The 16,331-nt window shown below is 55.9% G+C and overlaps 1 protein-coding gene across 1 annotated transcript in view; it reads left to right on the top strand.

The window, feature by feature from the left end:
* Nucleotides 1-14,774, top strand: part of SPTBN2 (spectrin beta, non-erythrocytic 2) — a 38,100-nt gene extending 23,326 nt beyond the window's left edge. Inside the window, 23 exon segments of the mRNA XM_047071574.1 lie at nucleotides 308-1,064; nucleotides 1,945-2,147; nucleotides 2,531-2,621; nucleotides 2,869-3,015; nucleotides 5,446-5,709; nucleotides 6,953-7,177; nucleotides 7,491-7,580; nucleotides 7,933-8,193; nucleotides 8,279-8,409; nucleotides 8,654-8,717; nucleotides 8,719-8,859; nucleotides 9,422-9,796; nucleotides 10,496-10,740; nucleotides 10,835-10,973; nucleotides 11,239-11,323; nucleotides 11,598-11,794; nucleotides 12,094-12,236; nucleotides 12,327-12,402; nucleotides 12,486-12,536; nucleotides 12,758-12,978; nucleotides 13,496-13,669; nucleotides 14,170-14,212; nucleotides 14,541-14,774. Of these exon segments, the coding sequence (XP_046927530.1) occupies nucleotides 308-1,064; nucleotides 1,945-2,147; nucleotides 2,531-2,621; nucleotides 2,869-3,015; nucleotides 5,446-5,709; nucleotides 6,953-7,177; nucleotides 7,491-7,580; nucleotides 7,933-8,193; nucleotides 8,279-8,409; nucleotides 8,654-8,717; nucleotides 8,719-8,859; nucleotides 9,422-9,796; nucleotides 10,496-10,740; nucleotides 10,835-10,973; nucleotides 11,239-11,323; nucleotides 11,598-11,794; nucleotides 12,094-12,236; nucleotides 12,327-12,402; nucleotides 12,486-12,536; nucleotides 12,758-12,978; nucleotides 13,496-13,669; nucleotides 14,170-14,212; nucleotides 14,541-14,774 (4,357 nt within the window).
* Nucleotides 14,775-16,331: the final 1,557 nt, after the last annotated feature.

Here is a 16,331-nt window from a genome sequence, read left to right as displayed (position 1 = left end):
GAGTTCTGCAGGGCATGGAATGGAGGCTAAAAACGAGGAAGGAAGGTCATCTGGAACATGTTATGGGGCAGAGGCGGGAAGTGTTGAGAGGAATGAAGGGGGTAAAGGTAATCCGAAAGGACTTGTGCCTGGACAGGGAGCAATCGAGGGGTCGGGAGGGTGAGCGAGGAGCAGCCTCTTTAACAAGCAGAAGCAGGTGGAGGAATATGCCAAAGGAGAGAGAGGCAAGGAAGAAGCTTCCAAGTATACCTAAATGGGGCAGGAAAGCTGAGCAGCTCTAGACACCAGGCCCTCCTTCTACTCTCAGGTGGCAGCAGTTTAGGACCCTGGCAGACGGCAAGAAGGCAGCCCTGACATCGGCCCTGAGCATCCAGAACTACCACTTAGAGTGCACAGAGACCCAGGCCTGGATGAGAGAAAAGACCAAAGTCATTGAGTCCACCCAGGGCCTGGGCAATGACCTGGCCGGGGTGCTGGCACTGCAGCGGAAGCTGGCCGGCACCGAGCGGGACCTGGAGGCCATCGCCGCTCGGGTGGGCGAACTGACTCGAGAGGCAAATGCCCTGGCTGCTGGCCACCCCGCCCAAGCCCCTGCCATCAATGCCCGGCTTGGAGAGGTGCAAGCTGGCTGGGAAGACCTAAGGGCCACCATGCGACGGCGAGAAGAATCACTGGGTGAGGCGCGGCGGCTGCAGGACTTCCTGCGCAGCTTAGATGACTTCCAGGCTTGGCTCGGTCGCACGCAGACCTCTGTGGCCTCTGAAGAAGGGCCGGCTACCCTGCCTGAGGCAGAGGCCCTCCTGGCCCAACACGCAGCCCTGCGGGGAGAGGTGGAGCGGGCCCGGGGCGAGTACAGCCGGCTCCGGGCCCTGGGTGAGGAGGTGACCCGGGACCAGGCTGATCCGCAGTGCCTCTTCCTACGGCAGCGACTCGAAGCCCTGGGAACCGGCTGGGAGGAGCTGGGCCGCATGTGGGAGAGCCGGCAAGGCCGTCTGGCCCAGGCCCATGGCTTCCAAGGTTTCCTGCGGGATGCTCGCCAGGCCGAAGGTGTGCTCAGCAGCCAGGTAAGAGCCCTGGGACACAAAGTCCCACCCAGGAAGAGAGGGAACTAGGGGTGGGGGAGTGTGGAGGAGAGAAGTGGGTGGGGAGGAAATGGCAGTGAGGGAGTAGTTGAAGAACCAGGATGGACAGAGAGGGCATGTTAGAAGAATATGGGCGGGGCGCCTGGATGGCCGGGTTGGTGAAGCGTCTGACTCTTGGTTTCGACTCAGGTCATGATCTCACGGTTGATGGATTTGAGCCCCTCCCTCAGGCTCTGCGCTGACAGCATGCTGCCTGCTTGGGATTCTCTCTCTCCCTGCTCTCTCTGCCCCTCACTCACTCATTCTCTTTCTCTCAAAATAAATAAACATCCCAAAAAAAGTTGATTTAAAAAAAAAAAGAAAAATGTGGGAGTAAAACAAACAAACAAACAAACAAACAAACAAAGATGTAGATACCTGGCTGGCTCATTCAGTAGAACATGCGACTCTTGATCTCAGGGTCGTGAGCTCAAGTCTCACATAGGGTTAGAGCTTACTTTAAAAAAACAAAAACAAAAAAAAAAGATTAAACAGAATAAAAAGATGTCGGTATAACTTACCAAAACTGGCTTGAGAAGAAATAGAAAACCTGACCTGCCATGTGAGTGTTAAATATGTGGCCAGAAAGAAGATAAAACGGGACTTGGGCTATTATGGTCCTCCTGCCTAGCTCCCTTGTAACTTTGCAAGACTGCAGCATAATCAGGCACCCCTCACCCCTCCACTCTGTCTTCAGAGTCAGGCTGTCTCCTCTCCTCTCCCCACCTGGCATCCATGTCTGATATGTCCTTTCAGGAAGTCCCTTCTGAAAAGTTGACAAGTGCTTTTGAGAAGTGAGCTCCGTACCTCTCCTCCCACACAGGAATACGTTTTGTCCCACACGGAGATGCCGGGGACACTCCAAGCTGCTGACGCCACCATAAAAAAACTGGAAGACTTCATGAGCACCATGGATGCCAACGGAGAGCGGATCCGCGGGCTACTGGAGGCTGGGCGCCAGCTGGTGTCTGAAGGCAACATCCATGCCGAGAAGATCCAGGAGAAGGCTGACTCCATCGAGAGGAGGTATGGTAAAGACAGTGGGTAAATGAGAGGCCCAAGGGGGAAGTGAGCGAAAACAGCATGGCCTGTTTCATTGAGGAAGAAGCTGGAGAACGCAGCACAGGCAGACAGATGGTGGTGGGGGCTGACAAACAGTAGAGGAGGAAGAGCTAAGTGGTTGGAGAGAGACTAAGCCAGGAGCTGGGAAGCCCTGCCTCCCCCACACCAGGGGAGATGAAGGCCACTGGAGTCGCTGGATGCTGGACATCAGGATCCCTGGATTGTCTTGCAGTGCTCCCGGAAGGCATTGTCCCCATAACAAGAGGACTGAAGGCTTCTAGGTTAGTTAGAGGGCCATAACCCTTTGACAGCAAGTTCAAGGGCCTCACAAGAGACTGTCGTTACAGACACAAGAAGAATCAAGAAGCCGTGCAGCAGCTCTTGGGCCGTCTTCGGGACAACCGAGAGCAGCAGCATTTCCTACAAGACTGTCACGAGGTGAGGCTCTTGGTACCCCCATGTCCCCTCCGACATTCCCTAGCCATCCCTTTGATAAAACGCCCTGGCTCTCTGAGCCTAGAGTAAGTCCACTGCGGTATCACCTGAATAAGTATCACCTGAATAAGCCACCTGCATGGCTTCTCCCCACGTCCACCACTTCTCCCAGCTCACCTCGCCCCCTTATGCTCCACTCCATCTGAAATGTGCTCTGCCCTTCTCCACCCCTGCTCTACGCTTGGTCCAGCTGAAGCTCTGGATTGATGAGAAGATGCTGACAGCCCAGGACGTGTCCTACGATGAGGCCCGCAACCTGCACACCAAGTGGCAGAAGCACCAGGCGTTCATGGCTGAGCTGGCCGCCAACAAAGATTGGCTGGACAAGGTAGACAAGGTGAGTGGTGTGACAACAGCAGCAGGAAGAGAGCCCTGGGGCCTCGTCTGGACAGGATCATGGCCACAGTACAGGGAGGGATCCTGGCTTTAGTCTATGGTTCCTTCAGGGTTACAGGTCACGGGGCCTCTGGTGCCAAACCTCCAAGGTGGAGAGTTACGGTCTGGGGAACAAAGGTCTTCGGTCCATGAGACAGTGACTCCAGAACTGTGGGAAAGTACAAATTAGTAGTACGGGAGCCAAACTGCAGCCTTGGGTCAACACCGTAACTATCCCTGGGTCCGGAGGAGGATGACGTTCTTCAGCAGGGGTCAGCAAACTTCTGCAAAGGGCCAGATGGTAAATATTTTCAGCTTTGCGGGCCACACGGTTTCTGCTACATGCCAGTGCGGCACAAAGGCAGCCATAGAGAATACATAAACGATTGGGTATAGCTGCGTTCCAATAAAACTTTATTTATGAAAACAAGTGGTGGGCCACATTGAGCCCACAGAGCACCTTTTTGCCAACCCTTGCTTTTGAGTCTTATTCTTCCTGGTACTTGGTACTTGGTACCACTTCCTCAAGAGCTGAGCACAGATAAAACTTTATTTCAACTCAGCAAGTATTCCTGGGCAACAATATGTGTGCTCAGCACTCTGCTAGGTACTGCAAGGTATATAAAAAGATACTTTCCTTCCCTCAAGGGCATGATGGTTGGGGAGAGGAGGAGACCAGTGTATGCCCAGTGTTTCCGTTTATTCAGCAAATATTACTATTTGCTGCTACTATATGCAAAAGCATTATATTAGGCACTGAGAAGGGTACATAGGCAGTTCCATTGTAGGCTCCACCCTTGAAGAATGACACTATAGCCAGGCTATGAGATGCATACACAAATACCTAAATTAAATCCAGAGCAGAATATAGCAAATGCAGTGAGAGAGGGCCTGATAAAGCCTAGGCCCTCTGTGTGTGCCCGTAAAGCTATGTACCAATAAAGCTTTGTTTACAAGGAGAGAAGAGGCACAGGAATCCTAGAGGCTGGAGCCTCCAGGGCAGTCCATGAAGGATGAGTAGAATTTGGACAAGCAGAGACACTGGAGGAAAAATGTTTCTGGGCAGAGAAAACCATGCAAACAGGAAGCCCAAGATGCATAAGTGGGGTACCTATATGGGAGCAAGGGGGTAAGTCAGACTGGCAGGAACGCAGAATGTGTGAAGGGGCCCCATGGAAGAAAAGGTAGGAAAAGCCTGCTAGGCCAAGTCATGAAAAGCCTTGAACACCACGTAAGGACTGTGCATCGAAGTGTGGATTGTGCTGAAGGTTTGTGAAGTTACCCAAGCAGTGCTAGACTCTGACACTCATCCTGGCAGCCATGCACAAAGTGGCTTCAAGGCAGTGTCTTGGCCTGTGTTCTTCTAGAAGCAGACCCTGAAATGAGGTTTCCAGTGCAGGCCACTTTATGACAGATGACCACCGAGAACACCAGTGGGGGCGTGGGGTGATGGGATGGAAAAGGAAAGGCATTTGATAACGGGCCCACGCTGCCATGCCAGTCACCCCAGTGGGCCACTGGTGCTCAGTACTAACGGGGCACCATGGGAACATGGGAGACAGTGTAGAACATGCATCCACATAATCCCACCAAAGAACAAGGATGCTGAGTCTTTGTCCACCGGCTCCCTGTCTGTCACTGGTTGCGGGCTGCTTCCTTGGGCAGTAACTCCTGGGCACTTCCGGTCTGCCTTGCATGCAGGTCAGGAGACCATGCTTCCCTCACCTCCCCAGCCACGAAAGTCCTCAAGCAGAAAGGCTGGGAGTGGGGAGAGCAGGTGGGACTTGAGTGTACCTAACTCAGGGAAAGGGTGGCTTGCTGCGAAACAGGAGAAGATGGCAAATATACAAGACCATGTGTGGCATAACCCCAGAAGCCACTAGCATGAGGGAGCCCAGAGTGGGAAAGGTCTCCATGGCTTCTTAGTTGAAATGAGATTTGAGCCAGACCTTGAACAAGTAGGGTGCAACCCAGCAGTGGGGGGTGGAGGGGCTAGAAGAGGTCTGAAACCTTTGAGAAGAGCATGTTACGGAGAGTATGCAAGAACCTGGAATTATTGCCTTCACTTCAGGTTCCTACTGCCCTTTAGGTCTCTGATCTGTTACCAACCCATAAAGTTCGGCAGTATCTAATTCTTTTTTTTTTTTTTTTTTTTTTGGTAATGTTTGTTTATTTTTGAGAGAGAAAGTACAAGCAGGGGAGAGGCAGAGAGAGAGGAGGACAGAGGATCCAGAGCAGGCTCCGCTCTGAGAGCAGCAAGCCCGATGTGGGGCTCGAACTCACGAACCATAGGATTGTGACCTGAGCCAAAGTCAGAGGCTCAATGGACTGGTGACAGGCACCCAGCATTATCTAATTCTGACACTGACACCTTCTTTGTCCCACCACCCAGGAAGGGCGGGAGCTGACCCTCGAGAAGCCAGAGCTGAAGGCCCTGGTGTCTGAGAAGCTGGAGGACCTGCACCAGCGCTGGGACAGGCTGGAGAGCACCACCCAGGCCAAGGCCCGTAGCCTCTTCGATGCCAACCGAGCCGAGCTGTTTGCCCAGAGCTGCTCCGCCCTGGAGAGCTGGCTGGAGAGTCTGCAGGCCCAGCTGCACTCTGACGACTACGGCAAGGACCTCACCAGTGTCAACATTCTGCTCAAGAAGCAACAGGTGCTCTGCAGGCCTGTGATGGGGATGGGGAACCGCAGCAGAGAGGAGGAGGGAGTCTGTAGCTCCTGAGATTTGGGAGGTCATTCTCAGGCCTCACAGACAACATCTGTACCAGTATTTCTCAAAGCAATGTCCATGGGCCACCGTCTCAGAATCTCTGGGAGCATGTCAGACTGAAGTCAGACTGAAGTCAGAAGATAGAAACCATTCTCTAACTTGAACAATGAAATTTTAGTAAAAAAGAAGTATCAATTTGTTAAAGGTGGTTAACTACCAAAAGGTAGAAATCGAAAGCAGGGATGAGAAAACATTTTTCTATAAAGGGCCAGACAGTAACATTTTGGCTGTTGTAGGTCATATGGTCTCTGTCATAAGTATTCAACTCTGTTCTGGTAGGATAAAAGCAGCCACAGGCAATATGTAAAATAATGGGTGTGGCTGTGCGCCAATAAAACTTTATTTACAAAAACAGGCAGGGAGCTGGATTTGCTGATCCCTGCTCTAAATAGCACAGAAATGGCAAATGTAGGGAGCAGCTACTACCTCTAGTGCTGGGGAGGGGTACCCAAGGAGGACTGAGATGCGTCCCCCCTGACCCCACGGCTGTTTCAGACCTCGTTGGAGAGGGCCGAGGCCCAGGGGTAGTAGGTATTGTAGAACTTTGCTGGGGTATCCTGGGACCAGGCCAGTCTAATGCTGGCGGGCCAACACTGGCCAGCAGGAAGTTACCACTGGGATGCCAGCAAAATTTGCTGGAGGGTGGTGAGAGCCACTGGATTTCCTGCACACCATGGGCAGTTTTGCTATAGGAGCAAGAGCAAAAAAACACACAAGAACCATAAATTGCACCTTCCCCTCCTTGCATTGTGCTGTGCCTCTGGCGCCCTCTAATGACAAGACCCAGCATTGCACCAGCTGGCAAAGGAGAAAGGTCGACAGGGTTCAGTCCTAACAAAACAGGAAAAGATGTACCTGGAGCTGAGGTGATTTTGGGTCTGAGAGGCAGTAAACTGACAACTGGCCCTGTTATCACATCCCCCCCCCCACAGGCTCTTATGTATATTAGAGTTTGAGGTCCACTGAGCTAGTGGTCCATGAGGTCCTTGAGGTCCATGAGGAGATGCTCTCCCTGGGGTGAACCCCGGGGATAAGAAATCTTGATTGGCCACAGGAAGTGTGGAGTCTCCTCTGAGCTTGAAGGCAGATGTGTGGTGACAACACCTCCTTCCTCCCCGGGCTGCAGATGCTGGAACGGGAGATGGCAGTGCGAGAGAAGGAGGTGGAGGCCATCCAGGCCCAGGCGACAGCGCTGGCCCAGGAGGACCAGGGCGCAGGGGAGGTGGAGAGGACGTCGAGAGCTGTGGAGGAGAAGTTCCGGGCCCTGTGCCAGCCCATGAAGGAGCGCTGCCGGCGCCTGCACGCCTCCCGTGAGCAGCACCAGTTCCACCGGGACGTGGAGGATGAGATTGTGAGTCACTAGAGTCTGGGCTGAGGTAGAGTCGTCATCGTGGCAAATTGCTCCCTGCCATTCGCTTTCTAGTCTCCTTCCTGGATGCCGGGGAGATGCCAGCATCTCTTCCCTTTGGCATGGAAAACGGACTCTCGAGGGACTCTTGGGGATGCCCTCTGGGTCCCTGTGCCCCAGACTCAGAGGTGACCATTCCCAGCAGGCACACACCAGGAGCCCTAGCAAACCTCTCCCCAAGTCTCCCCACTGTCCAACCCCAGCTCTCACTTTGCCCTCTGGACCTCCACTGACTGACCCCCTCTTTCTCATCCAGTTGTGGGTGACAGAGCGGCTACCCATGGCTAGCTCCATGGAACATGGCAAGGACCTGCCCAGTGTCCAGCTTCTCATGAAGAAAAACCAGGTGAGGCCAAGGCTAAAGGCAAAAGAAAGGGTCTCAAGGGCCTCCCAGACTTGGAAGTTTGTTTTTTCTTAAAAAAAAAATTGGGGTTTCTCTGGCTCCCCCTCAATCTGTGTGTCATTCTAGACTTCAGTGCTTGGCCTCTCTTCACCAAAGGAGGGTGGGCTCCCTTTGTAGCAGATCAGGTGGACTGAAGGGGTGTTACCATCCCATTCTCAGGTCAGAGGAGGGGGCAGGTGAGGAGGACTCAGGAAGAAAGAAAGCTGAAAGTAGGGGGCTGGCTGTGGAGCAGGCGGAAGGGGGAATGTGGTGAGGGGCCCCCTCTCAGAGTGTCCTCTTCTACTGCTGTGGACAGACCCTGCAGAAGGAGATACAGGGCCACGAGCCGCGGATCGCGGACCTGACGGAGCGGCAGCGTACTCTGGGAGCAGCAGCGGCAGGCCCAGAGCTGGCTGAGCTGCAGGAGATGTGGAAACGCCTGAGCCACGAGCTGGAGCTTCGAGGCAAGCGACTGGAGGAGGCCCTGCGGGCCCAGCAGTTCTACCGCGATGCCGCCGAGGCGGAGGCCTGGATGGGCGAGCAGGAGTTACACATGATGGGCCAGGAGAAAGCCAAGGTGAGAGGCCCCGCAGAGCTCAGGCCGTGTGGCTGCCACTCTCTTCCCCAGGCCCCTGCTCCCTGATGCCCACTGTCGTTCCCAGGACGAGCTCAGCGCCCAGGCAGAGGTGAAGAAGCATCAGGTACTGGAACAAGCCCTGGCTGACTATGCTCAGACCATCCACCAGCTGGCAGCCAGCAGCCAAGACATGATTGACCACAACCACCCAGAGAGGTGAACACGGCGGGGAACAAGGGGGAGCGCGGCTCCTGGGGGAGACAAGAACGGGTTCCAGGGTGGTGCCGGGACTGTGGGGCCTTCTGTGCTACATGTGTACAGAACTATTTAGAAAGCTAGACAGGCAGAGGCTTGGCAAGAAGTGGGGGGAGGGGGGGGGCGGCCAGAAGGGACTGGACTGTATAGGATAGGTAGGGTTCAGAGCCATGTGTCTTAAGTCCTGCCACCCCTGCCCTCACAGCACGCGAATATCCATCCGCCAAGCGCAGGTGGACAAGCTGTACGCCAGCCTGAAGGAGCTGGCGGGGAGAGCGGCGGGAGCGCCTGCAGGAGCACCTGCGGCTGTGCCAGCTCCGCCGTGAGCTGGACGACCTGGAGCAGTGGATCCAGGAGCGCGAGGTGGTGGCAGCCTCCCACGAGCTGGGCCAGGACTACGAGCACGTGACTGTGAGTGCAGGGCGGGCACCAGCCGAGCAGCCACAGAGCTGCTCTGGGAGGTGCGGAGGACCCCCCCCCCGGGAGGCCAGCGCCTCCTTCTGGCAGAGCATCGAGGGGCAGGGGGTGCAAGAGCGGGCTGAGCAGGCACTGCCCTTGGGTACTTAATTTGAAGAACCGTGCAGAAAAGAGGTCGTGGGACTGCACGCAGGTGTGGGCGAAAAGGAAATTTCCAATCGTTTTTTTCCAACCGAACTCAACAGCACAGGTGACTTCCTCTGCACTGTTTGGGAATTTGGGCCCCCGTTAGTGCAGACACACGGACCATAGTTAGGGTATTTTGCCTGACGGCCAAAGGTTCCCAGCACCCCTAATGCTTTTGCCGGAGGCTGGGGGCATCAGTCACATGTGGGGTAAATGGGAACCAGTTGTCCTGCTGAAGAAACCTGTTTTGGCCCTTGTGGCCCATGGAGAGAGTCACTTCTCAGTTTTGGGGCTACAGGTCTCGCCCGCTAGACAGGGACTGCATCTACCCGTGTTAAAGCGCTGTCCACGTCATTGCTTCCTCCTCCAGATGCTCCGAGACAAATTCCGAGAGTTTTCCCGGGACACGAGTACCATCGGTCAGGAGCGTGTGGACAGCGCCAATGCACTGGCCAACGGGCTCATCGCTGGGGGCCATGCCGCCCGGGCCACCGTGGCCGAGTGGAAGGACAGCCTCAATGAGGCCTGGGCGGACCTGCTCGAGCTGCTGGACACGCGGGGTCAGGTGCTGGCAGCGGCGCACGAGCTGCAGCGCTTCCTGCACGGGGCGCGCCAAGCGCTGGCGCGCGTGCAGCACAAGCAGCAGCAGCTTCCCGACGGGACCGGCCGGGACCTCAACGCAGCCGAGGCCCTGCAACGCCGCCACTGCGCCTTTGAGCATGACATCCAGGCCCTCAGCGCCCAGGTCTGACCCAAGCATGGTGATTTGGGGGAGCGGGGGGGGGGGGGCGGGGGGGAGGCGGTGCTCAGAGGAGACTTCATGGGAAATGGTGGGGGGTTGGCATCCTCTGGAGGGATGCTTAAGGACAAAGTTAGAGTGGTTCCAGGGAAACCTCTCTGGACAGGGTATATCTAGCCATAGCATCCACACCTTTAATGACCAGCCTTCTTGGGGGGGCCGTGACATTTTCAGATGGTCTCAATGGCTGGATTCTTCATAGCATACTAAAATCTGCCTGTTGGTCCCACCCAGGTCAGAGCTCCAGACCCACACCACAGAAGCATAGATTCTTTCTCCGACCGTTTAAACCCAGGGAACCCAAGTCCCTTCATGGCTGAAAATCTCATTCTAGCAACCGTTGAGGCCCCTCGTGTCCTGGGCAGGCCTCTGGAAGCTCAATTGGCCAGTGGTCTGTTTAAAAGATTGCCCCCGCCAGACTCCCCAGGCCCCATGTTGAGACCCAGCAGGGCAGGGTATGACAGGGCTTACTCTGGGCACCGGCCTTCATTTTTCCCAGCCGCTACCCTCTGCTCTGCCTCCTGCTTCTCTGGCTGGTAAAATGGATGGGAGATAGAGCACAGAGGCCAGGACCGGAGAGACCCCTGCTCGTTGGAGTCCCCCAGCTCTGCCTCACTCTGAGCGGGGGTGGGGGGGGGCCCACAGGTCCAGCAGGTGCAGGATGATGGCCATCGGCTCCAGAAGGCCTATGCTGGAGACAAGGCTGAGGAGATCGGCCGCCACATGCAGGCTGTGGCTGAGGCCTGGACCCAGCTTCAGGGAAGCTCTGCCGCCCGCCGCCAGCTGCTCCTGGACACCACGGACAAGTTCCGCTTCTTCAAGGCCGTCCGGGAGCTGATGCTGTGGATGGATGGGGTGAACCTGCAGATGGATGCCCAGGAGCGGCCCCGGTGAGGGCCACGGTGCCCTGCAGCCTCCGAGGGCTGTGGGCTGGGGGCTGGGACAGGGTTGTGGGCAGCGGTAATGTGGTCTCTGTACCCCCAGGGATGTGTCCTCCGCAGATCTGGTCATCAAGAACCACCAGGGCATCAAGGCAGAGATAGAGGCCAGGGCCGACCGCTTCTCCTCTTGCATCGACATGGGGCAGGGGCTGCTTGCCAGGAGCCACTACGCAGCTGAGGAGGTGGGTGAGGTGTGGGTGCAGCCAGGTCATCCTCACAGGGGGAGGCCTCGGTGCTGATCTCTCCTCTGAGTCTTCCTCCTCCCTCTCGTTCTTCCTTCGCAGAACCACCCCCTTCCCCTTGGTGCTGTTCACGACTTCCCCATTCCAACTTGCCCCCAGAACCGTCTGCCTCCTGAAATCAGAAATCTCTAGTTCCCTGTGTGAGTCCTCCAGAGACCCCCCAGAAAGGTCCTACTGGGTGCTAACTCACATCTCTGCCCCCTAGATCTCGGAGAAGCTGTCTCAGCTGCAGGCACGGCGCCAGGAGACAGCAGACAAGTGGCAGGAGAAAATGGACTGGCTCCAGCTTGGTGAGCTGCCGTGGGCGCCAGGGAACTGGCTGAGGGCACCAGGCCCTGGGAGAAGGGGCTGGGGATCTTGCACCCTGTAGTTTCCAGAGTATGTAAGACCAAGAGGCCTGGGCATGGAATTCAAGGTGCCTGCCCTTGGCACTGCCTGGCTCTGCCCTGCGCTCCTGCCCTGGGGCAGTAGCTCCCTCTGTGTCCCTGTTCTTGAAGCGCTGTGGCAACAGTGCCCTGCTGGTGCTCTGACCTGCTATCTCCTCCTGACCCCCCAACCCCCCAGTTTTGGAGGTGCTCGTATTTGGGAGAGATGCGGGTATGGCGGAGGCCTGGCTGTGCAGCCAAGAGCCGTTGGTGAGAAGCGCTGAGCTGGGCTGCACAGTCGATGAAGTCGAGAGCCTCATCAAGCGTCACGAGGCCTTCCAGAAGTCCGCAGTGGCCTGGGAGGAACGTTTCAGTGCACTGGAGAAACTCACCGCGGTGAGGAATGCCCTCCCCTCCCACTGCCCCAGACCTGCGCTCTGTCCTGCTTGATGAAGACGTGTCTTCCCTTCCCACTGTACCAGCGTGTCCTGGATGTGAGCCGTGGGTGCCTGTTGTACCATGGCTCCAGGAGCCCTCAGCTCCCCGTTGCTTCTAATCCCCACCTTCTTTTGAAATTCTACTTTCTATCCTTTCTGTTCCATCAGGCGAGCTGAGGCATCTCAGCTTTCCCCGGTGCCCTCCCTGGTCCTTTTGAGTGCGACCTTCTATGCTCTGACCCCAGAATGTTTTGACAGCTGGAGGAGCAGGAGAAGGAACGGAAAAGAAAGAGGGAGGAGGAGGAACGGAGGAAACAGCCCCCTGCCCCAGAGCCCATAGCCGGTCTGTCTGAAGGGGACCTGGTGGACAGCCAAACAGCTCCCGATGCCACCCGGGATGGGTGAGAGCTGGGACCCTTGGGGACAGAGAACGTGGCTGAGTCTGAGCAACCCAAGGACTTAACACTCTGTCTCACCTTCTGCTGTTCCAGAACCCGCCCCCGGCCGCCAGCATCTGCGCAGCAGGCCAGCGTCAACGGAGTCTGCACAGATACAGAGTCCCCTCAGGTGACCCCCACTGCCCTGTGCCCCCCCATCAGGATCTTAGCTCCCCATCTTGCATGTCCTCTTACAGCTTTTTGTCCTCATAGCCCCTGTTGGAACAACAGAGACTGGAGCAAGGCAGCTTCCCAGAAGGACCTGTGAGTTTCACCCAGAGGTGTGGGTGTTAATAACAGGAGATGAAGGGAAGAAGAGGGGTGTGAGCCAGGCGGTGGGGATCCTGGGGATAGGATAAGACAGGAGCCCAGAGGAAACAGGCGGCGGGAAGACCAGCTCTTGGACTTCAAGCTTCATGACATTTGGGCTAGATATTTCCCATCTGGTCCTTTGACACTGACACTGTTGTCCATTTTGCCCACAGGGGTCTGGCACAGGGGACGAGGCCAACGGGCCACGGGGGGAGAAGCAGACCCGGACGCGAGGCCCAGCCCCTCCCGTAATGCCCCAGAGCAGGTCATCGGAGCCAGCCCGGGTTGCCACCTTGCCCCCTCGAGGCCCAGAGCTCTCTGCCCAGGAGCAGATGGAAGGGATGCTATGCCGCAAACAGGAGATGGAGGCCTTTGGCAAGAAGGCTGCCAACAGGTACTGGCCCTGGCCACACAGCGTCGGTGGCCTCTCGGCTCCTGCCTTCTAAAGAGGCTTCCCTGGGCTCAGTCGGTTGAGCGTCCGACTTTGGCCTAGGTCGTGATCTCGTGGTTTGTGGGTTCGAGCCCCACGTCGGGCTCTGTGCCGACAGCTCAGAGGCTGGAGCCTGATTCAGATTCTGTGTCTCCCTCTCTCTCTGCCCCTGCCCCACTCACGCTCTGTCTCTCTCAAAAATAAACATGAAAAATAAAATAAAATAAATAAAAAGAGGCTTTCCTGGAACCTCTTCCAAATAGACGGGGAAGAGGTATGGTATAGGAGGAGGGTCCTCTGGGAGAGGAAGAGGACCCAAGAGAAGAGCAGGGGCCTCAGGTAATGGTCAGGAGTGTGTAAAGATAAGGGGCCCGAAGACAGGAGTGGCACTGGAAGCCCTCGGACACCCAAGCTCGGGTTCTAGGCCCCATAGAGACCAGTCACCTGTCTCACCTCATCACCTACACCACATCCCTCCCAGGTCATGGCAAAACGTGTACTGCGTCCTGCGGCGTGGGAGCCTTGGCTTTTATAAGGACGCAAAGGCGGCCAGCACAGGAGTGCCATACCACGGAGAAGTGCCTGTCAGCCTGGCCAGGGCCCAGGGCAGCGTCGCCTTTGATTATCGAAAGCGCAAACACGTCTTCAAGTTGGGGTAGGAATGCAAAGTGCCCTCAGGATGGAAGGGGAGCTGGGGGCGATACGAAGTATAGGGGAGCCACAAGCTAGTAGAGGGAATCGAGTCACAGGGCTGGGTGTTTGGAGACAGAGATGTAGGTGAGGGAACGGGAGGGGGTCTGGTTGCCCTCAGGGCGCCGGAGCACCAAGATGCGGGCTTGCCTGCTGATGTCAAGCAAAAAATTATCGTGCATGGGAAATCTGAAGGCGGCCTGCCTCCGGGGACCTCCAGGGGCCTGCCTCTGCCTGCCAGCAAGCAGCCAGTGCAGGAGGCACAGCCTGGGATGCAGGTGAGCTCACCGTGGTCCTCAGCAGCCAAGCAGGAAGGGCCTGCTTTTGCACAGCGCTGGGAAAGTGCAGGATGTGCAGAACGTGCCCTCCAGCCTGCTCTCAGGGTGATCACTGGGACTCCACGAGCGCTGGTGTAGCCGGTCCAGATTCTCAGCTCTGCTCTGAGGCTTCTCTTTCTCCCAACAGCTTGCAGGATGGAAAAGAATATTTATTCCAGGCCAAGGATGAGGTGAGCTTGCCCCTTCTCCCCCCCGCGTCTCTATCTCTGGGCCATTCTCAGAACCTTCCAGTTGTAGATTCCCCTTTCTTCCCTCTCCTCTCTTTTTCCTTAAGTGTCTCCCTCTTCGTGAGCAGATAGCTCACAGTGTGCCACCTGGATGTTTGTGAAGGCCACCCAAAAACCTGTTTCCCGTCTTAAAGGGGTCATTTTCTCCAGTGAGACAAAATAGTCCAAACGCTTTCCTGCCTGCTCCTCCTCGGCTTCCCAGCGTCCGCAGGCCACAGCTTCAGCCCGGCTGCCTTGACGCTGACCACCTGTCTTCCCGTGCCCTCCGCAGGCAGAGATGAGCTCATGGCTGCGGGTGGTAAATGCAGCCATTGCGACTGCGTCCTCTGCCTCTGGAGAGCCTGAAGAGCCAGCGGTGCCCAGTGCCGCCCGGGGCATGACTCGGGCCATGACCATGCCCCCGGTATCGCCGGTCGGGGCTGAGGGGCCTGTCGTGCTTCGAAGCAAGGATGGCAGAGAACGAGAGAGAGAAAAACGCTTCAGCTTCTTCAAGAAGAGCAAGTAGTTGGGGGCGAGACTCCCAGGCCAGCTTCTTCCCTGTATTCAGGAAACTGCCAGGGACTGTCAACAGGGACCACCCTCTTGTCAGGACAACTGCCTGCTGCTAGGGTCTGTTGCCAAGGTCAACCCGTCACCAGGAACTGTTGGGGGGTGGGGGGGACAAGTCAGTGTTCCCAAGGGCGATGCTCCTCTTCTGCTATTTAATTCCAGACTGGTGGTGGGACCCAGGCAACCCCCAATTCCACTCCCGCCTCCTGACTTCTTCCCTCTCCCCCAGCCCTATGCCTCTACCCTGACTCCGGTGCGGACAGCCCTGCACCCTCAACATAGGCCATGTGGGGAATGGCTGCCCCTGCCTCAGGTCATTCGCCCACCACGGCTAGGGCATGCCCCTCGGTTCCTTGCCCCTGGGGACCAGCCAGGAACCTCTCAGAGCTGAAGCAGGACCTGGGGGCAAGATTGCCAGACGGCCGAGTCAGAGGTGCCGAAACTCCCCCTTCCCATCCTAATTCGTCCTCTGACTCGAGTGGCTGCCCATCTGCAGCGACGCTCAATGGCTTCCAGGTGTGAGTTGTTCAAGGGCAACCACAGCCTTGAGTCTGGCCAAGGAGGTGATTAAACAGCTCAGCTTGTCTTACTGCTTCTGGGTGTCTTTGCTTTCCCGACCGCAAGCCCCCCTGCCTATGCCCACGTTCTTGCCTTTGGCTCTGGTCTCCCGTATGTCAGGTTTCCGCAATGCCCCCAGCCTCCAAACCATCAAAGAACCACATTATCTTGAGAGCTTCCCTACTTTGGTCTCATTTCCCCGTGATAATGACCTCCAGTTTGCTGGGTTGATTAATGGCAAGCCTCAGTTTTAGACCAAAGAAGTTCACCATGGGTCAGGATGTTAACAAGCACTCTTAATGTTAAAGGCAGTGAAAAACTAATTCCCCGGTGCACAACTTTCTTTACTCATGACTCTCCCAACTATTTTCAAAAATGAAAGACTGAATTGCCACAAGCAAGTCTCAGCCACTGCTCAGCCCAGCAGTGGAGAGTGGAGCACAGAGGGGGTGGTTATGGACCCCGTCTTCCCTCCCGAATGGAGAGGATCAAGGGAGTTCAGACAGGGGTCAGATAAGTGGCAAATTCCACTGACGGATAGGATGACATCACCCTGGGAAGCCACGAGGTACATGCAAAGTGTGTAAATACACACACATACAACAGAATATATTCTAGATCTGGTGAAGTATTAAAAAAACAAAAAAAAACAAAAAAAAAAACCCCCACCAGGTAGCTTTCTCCTTTGTCTTTGGCTTGGCAATTGGAAGTTTCAGGCAATAGTATTGCCTTGGTGACCTCCTACAGGAAAAGCTTTGTTCTTTCATTTTTTCCCCATAAATACACAACCATTTCTTTTGGGGGCTCAGAGAAGATCTTTCCAGAGAAGCAGCCCTATCTTTAATTTTTAAAAATTTTAACTTCCAGTATAGTCAACATACAGTGTTATGTTAGTTTCAGGTATACACTCTAGTGATTCAACAATTCCCTACATCACCCAGTGTTCATCACGACA

This window comes from Lynx rufus, unplaced genomic scaffold (genome assembly GCF_022079265.1).
Source record: "Lynx rufus isolate CCGP_SWC_20201006 ecotype Redwood Valley unplaced genomic scaffold, mLynRuf1.p SCAF_9, whole genome shotgun sequence".
Lineage (NCBI taxonomy): Eukaryota > Metazoa > Chordata > Mammalia > Carnivora > Felidae > Lynx > Lynx rufus.
This window is presented reverse-complemented; position numbering and strand designations above follow the sequence as displayed.